Raw genomic sequence first — 6,000 nt, 5'->3', positions numbered from 1 at the left:
CTTAGCTAACTAAAAAAAAAAAATGTAGAGGCTTTGTGCATTAATAATTTGGTCAAACATTTAAGTTAGGCAGTTTTAATATTTTGGCAAAAAAAAATATCCATCTATCCTTTTCAAAACTTTTTTCTTTCATTTTACATCAGATACAAACATACAGTACAAAGACTGACAGTACTGTTGAACTTTCTTCCTTTTTCCTTTTTTAAAGTACTTCAGAAACATAGACAAACACAAACATAAGTGCTAAGAATTAACTGAGTATCTTTGGGCTAAAGAAAAGTCTTACTGGAAAAACTGTAAAAATAAATTAGGTTGTTTTTTTTTTTCCCTCTACAGACATGTAAATAAATAGTTTATTAAAGAAATTCTAGTGCCATATTCTAAAGCAGTATCTTCCTGTATCTTTTTGATCAAGACTAAAGCTTCACACATAATCTTGACTGTTTACCAGGAAGATATCCATTAATATTTACATATTTTTGTAAAGGGAGTGTTCAGGGTTAAAAATATATTTCTTTTTAAAAGGTAAACCTGCCATCCTGATGGCAGTGATTCAAGCTATAGAACAGAAGACAAGTTACAGAACATCCTTCAGTTTCTTATACCCTAGCATCAGAGGAAGGAGATCAGGCAAGTTAAAGAGGTAAACAGCCTGGATTCCAGGAATGGAGACAGACAGTGGCTCGTTATATGAATGCTTGCATGGCCAGAAGGATCTACTCATACAGGCTTTGTTTCCCTTCTGCACATAGGTATACATTTTTATTGTTGGCTGACTAAATAAGTTGAGAAGAGAGACAGTTATGGCTGCCACAGTGAAAGAGTAACGTTATCTAAGGTTTCCGTTTGGATGGACCTGCTTTTAGAAGGCTGCCAGATGTTGAATATAAGGAGAGGCCATGCCCAGATGGCACACGCCAGGTGGGAGTGTAACCACTGGGTAACCAAAGAGTACACCACTTCAGTAACATCTTAATAATATTCTAAGTATATAATTCAGAGTCACGTATAGCTTTCATTTTAGGCAACGGCTAAATCTGAAGGACCTTGTTAATCTTTAAGGCATCAGTGCATCAGGGGCTAAAAGCTCTAGGTATTAACTATGGGGGGGGGGGGGTGGGTGGGAAGGCATCTTTGTGGCACAAGCTATCATTGTGTATCTGCTTTGCTGGCTAGTTCCAGGAAAAAAAATATTTTCAGGGATGGCAGAAGGCAAATGTTATACACTGTTCTGAGAAAAATATTAGATCATAAATTTCACATCATTTTTTAACACATCATTTAAAGGGCTGAATCTATCAGGCAAGATTCTCATCTTTACTGTTCCATCAGCACCACAGGAGAATATGTGATTTGCCGGTCCTGTCTCAATTTGCATGACTCCTGTTCCGATGTTTCTGAAAAGAGACTGTCGAGCATGCTCATTGACGAAAGTGTGAAGAAGATTAAATGTAGACAGACTCCATACCTGAAAAAGCATCAAAACATGAATCTCTTACAAGGATAATTACCATGATCTTAAAATTCACCAGTAATGAGTCATGGAGAAACTGGACTGCATTTCGCATTCATTTTTCTGACACTAACTGTAAAAGAAAAGATATATAGCAATCTAATGACCCAGTTGTTAATATTAATTTTCTATAATAAGGAATATATACAGGGACTAAGGTATGACTAATGTTTCGTAATTTGGTTAGTAAATCTGAAAGTCGGGATTGAGGACAAACGCAGAGTGTGTGACATATGTGATTATTCCACACCTGTGCAAGATTCTTTTTGAATTTACACATCATCACCATCTTCATCTCTGTTCCCTCCTGCTCATTAATACCTTTATGTTGCCTTCAGCAGATCCAGTGACAAAGTATTCTTCCGTAGGATCAACAGCAATTGCTTTGACTGGAGAATCATGACTCTGGAGTAACTGTTGCTGCTGTTTTTGGCGAAGATCAATGATACAGGTAAAGCCTTTTCTGCCTCCAGATATCAATAGCTGATGCTTTGGAGCGTATGCTAGCACAGTTGCTCCGCTATCATGACAGACAAAAGCTGAAAGGCAAAGCAAAGTAATTTAAGTAAGCACACAGTACTAACTTCAGTTTCACAGTACTAACTTTAATTTTCCATCAACATCTAACGGCTCAAGACAAGCAACAGTAACTGTGATGCTGCAATCCAATTGACCACAACCAGTCTATTTACTGCAGTACTGTATACGTGTAAGCCCACGTTCACATCAGACATCCTGAAGTTGCAGTATTCTCAAACCAAGCAGTTACAATCTGTATGAACAAAATTTTACATCATTTTTTCTATCACTGTGTAATCACAAACTATTAAGCCTTGACCAGAAACAGATTATTTTCAAACTTTCCAATGCTTGTTATTTTAAAGTCTATGTTTCCCATAAGAAATATCCTCTTAAATTACTTGCTCAAATATCTTTTAAGTTTCCACAGGTTGTTTAACTTTCAGTTTGCTGCTTTTCACATTTGTTTGGAAATGTCTACTCCCCGAAATGAGTGGAGGAAGTGAATGAAGATTATAATTACCAGAACAAAGCTCAGTATGTCTGAGACTAGACACTATGAATCTTAACAGGTGGCGTGTGGCATGTTGTACTTATATAAGTTCAAAGGGTTTTCTAAATTTACGTTTAGAAATTCCATGTCTCACACATTGACTTAAGCGTTCACCATACTTCAATTACAAGGAGTTCACAACTCTCTCTGAGCCTATTTCTGTATTTCAGATATTGAAATGTATTTCTTTTCCACTGCAACAAAATATTAGTAATAAAGTTATTATTACTATATGTATAGTAATATACTATAATATGTATTACTAATACATATATCTATTACTAATACATAATATGTAATACTAATACATACATTATTACTACTAATAATATGTATTACTATGCAATATATTTATTACATCTCAAAATGCACGCTTACAGGAATAATTCTTCTAAAGCGTTTTTATAATACTCTATGTACATATCTATACATGCACACACACAGAGAAAGGATCTAAACATTCCACAGTATTTGGCATAATAGATAAAAGTGCCTTAGAACTGGACAATCTTTGAAAGCAAAAATGCACTACTTCACAAATACAGCAGTTAAGTTCATCTTTTAATTCAACTCTGAAAATTAGTACATAATTAAGAGATATTATTTGTACATCTGCTTGTTCAATATATTAATAAAAATCACTGAGTATTTTCTAGAAAATTTTGTGCTTTTATTCACATATATACGCACCTTCAGAGAACTGTTTTATAATCATGGCTTTGCTGAGGACAGGATTTTCACAGAGGCAATTAAATACTTAAAATTTATGAGTACAGACAGCCATAGGAACTTTGAATTGAAGGGTGTGGATGCATATCCTGCAAATATGTATTGCATAACTGTGTTAAAAACTGCAATTTTGACAGTGTTATAGCTATTTTCTTCTCAACATGATAGACCATGCAGGAGTTGCACAGAATTTTTTTAAAAGTAACAGAAAAGACAGATGTCTGGCTGTCACGGGTTGCACTTGTGGTGCAAGGATACAAGGTATGCAAAGGAAGGTGCTCATGCCCAGGAAACCAATCATTTATATATAGCACTAAATAATTTCTCAAGAATCTGTTTTTATATTGCTGTTGGTGCACTCACACAGGACAGTGAAGAATGTTTTACCACTAATATTAAAATTACTTCTCTCAATAACTTTTCCATAAAGACAGAAACACATACATATTTTTTACTGTGATCAAGTATTTTGCTCTACGTATTTTACTTACCATGCACCAAGCTATTTGTAGGTGAAACCAAAGTATCCCAAAGACAAATATTTCTGTAGAAAAAACAAAAAAAACCCCATTTAATTCAGTGACAAATGTTCTAAAGTATTTTGAATACTTGAAAAGTCACCTGAACCTTAAAAAGACTGTTTCAGGCGTAAAAGCACTGTGAGCAGACTTTCCATGATCACTTTTGAGCAGACCCCAAATTACTTTCACAGTTATACTCAAGAACATGCCCTCTACACAATTGTTTGTGCCTGGTTAGTCTCATAAAGGACTCATATTGAGATTACAGTCTTTTATAGCTCAATTCACCTGAATGTTAGCAGGTTTTGCTATTTGTTGATCAAAACTTACTTGTAAGAAACTAAGTGTGAAATGAAGAGCTACACACAACTCCCTACATCTATAAAAATAATTTAAGACAGACTCATATGAGTAGAATAGACCAGAAAAGTTCAGTTGGAAGGAACCTACACAATCATCTAGTCCAAGCGCCTGAGCCCTTCAGGGCTGACTGAAAGTTAGAGCATGTTATTAAGGGCATTGTCCAAATGCCTCTTAAACACTGACAGGCTAGGAAGCCTGGTCCAGTGTTTGACCACCACCTCGGTAGAGAAATGCTTCCTCATGTCCAGTCAAAACCTCCCCTGTCGCAGCTCTGAAACACTCCCACACATCCTGTCACTGGATATCAGGAAGAAGATATCAGCATCTCCGTCTCCACTTCCGCTCCTCATATGGAACATGAACAGAGGATTTGTGCTTCCCTATGGAACCTCTGTTAGTAGGCACATAAAATTTAGCTGCAAATATTGCTTTTCTCCTCCTCCTCCAAAGAAAGAGAGCAGAACTACACGGTGTTCTTAAAATGCTTAAGCAGAATCACCAAAAAAAAGGCGAGGGGCAGAGAGAAGGTGGGGGCGTGGAGGGCAGGGAAGAAAGGAGAGAAAAGGGGCCCTTCACACTTCATTTTTATGTATTATCACAGCAGTTCTTACCTGTTGTCCGAAGACGACCCTGCTGTGGCTATCAAAGATGATGAACTGATGAAAACAAAGTCATTGGTTGTTTTGTTATGACACTGCCATGTCTGAAAAAATTGCAGTTTAGAAATTAATTAAAAAAGAAATGGATTTTGTGTGAGCAGACCTTACCTTCCTCAAGAAGGTAAGCTGTTTCAAAAACAATTCGAAGAACACAGGACATAAAGGTACGTGTATGCCTTCTGATACTCTTAATTTTTCATGGAAATATAATTTTCAGTCCCGCATTATTGATAATTAATTAACACTTGACAATTATTGACAAGTCTCAAAGAATACTCAAGTTTTCAGATCTAACATTGCATTTTCTCTGACTTAATAAGTATGATTAGGATTTAAGAACTTGTCTGTTGTATGGATCCCAGGATGGCAGCAATATATTATTAAATCTTGATTACTACTGCCTATCAGCACAATCCTTGCCCTCTCCTAATCACTCTAAAGGAGGAAGGAAAGAGAGCACAATACAAGTTTATGGAAGCAAATTTAGTTTTCAGCTTACCAAATATGGTTTAGGTGAAGTTCCAGTAAGTGGACAACATTTCCAATTTGTTTGATATAAACTTATATATCCATCAGCATCAACAATTCCAAACTGAAAAAGGATATATTAACTGTAAATGCATATGTATGTATACAGAGAAATTATCCACAATTCAGAGAAACTACTTCAGATTTGATGAATGTGATGTTTCTGCTAATTTACAATTATTTGGCAGGGGTGGTGTGTGAAGAGGAATAGAAGAGGGTAAGCACAAAAGCATTCTGTCTGTTACCTTATTTCCTTGGTAATTGAATCTCATTCGAGTTACTCTTGAGTTGCCACCAGATCGGAAACATGTGATTTGCTGTGCATGACCCCATTCAAACATTCTTACACTACCATCTTGAGCGCCTGTCAGGTCTGCAACAGAAAATATTTACATGACTTTCCATAGTTGGTGTAGCAGTTGAGCAGGAAGGTTGCCTCCAAACTTTTAAGAAATCTCACCCCAGCTCTCAGCATCCTCAAAATAATTGTCACAATAGTGCCATAGTAGCTGGCACATTGTAGGAGTAATAGGAGTAGCACTGAAACTTAAAGCTGTGCTATTCAAAGGTTATTTTCCTACACTTACTAATTATTTAATTAAGAACTGTATTTAG

At 36.0% G+C, this 6,000-nt stretch overlaps 1 protein-coding gene across 9 annotated transcripts in view; it reads right to left on the bottom strand.

Moving 5' to 3' along the window:
* Positions 1 to 1,111: 1,111 nt before the first annotated feature.
* The window catches only part of DMXL1 (Dmx like 1), a 90,514-nt gene continuing 85,625 nt past the window's right edge, over positions 1,112 to 6,000 (bottom strand). For all 9 annotated transcript variants that reach the window (XM_086628868.1, XM_086628871.1, XM_086628869.1 and 6 more), the window contains 6 exons: positions 5,631 to 5,758; positions 5,357 to 5,449; positions 4,810 to 4,901; positions 3,806 to 3,858; positions 1,835 to 2,052; positions 1,112 to 1,468 (listed from right to left, as the gene is read on the bottom strand). In XM_086628868.1, the coding sequence (XP_086484994.1) occupies positions 1,244 to 1,468; positions 1,835 to 2,052; positions 3,806 to 3,858; positions 4,810 to 4,901; positions 5,357 to 5,449; positions 5,631 to 5,758 (809 nt within the window). In that variant the 3' untranslated portion in view covers positions 1,112 to 1,243. The remainder of the gene's footprint in view (positions 1,469 to 1,834; positions 2,053 to 3,805; positions 3,859 to 4,809; positions 4,902 to 5,356; positions 5,450 to 5,630; positions 5,759 to 6,000) is intronic.

The sequence above is a fragment of the Tauraco erythrolophus genome, chromosome Z, assembly GCF_009769465.1.
Source record: "Tauraco erythrolophus isolate bTauEry1 chromosome Z, bTauEry1.pri, whole genome shotgun sequence".
Taxonomy (NCBI): Eukaryota; Metazoa; Chordata; class Aves; order Musophagiformes; family Musophagidae; genus Tauraco; species Tauraco erythrolophus.
The sequence above is the reverse complement of the archived record's forward strand: the minus strand, read 5'-3'. Positions and strand labels throughout refer to the sequence as shown.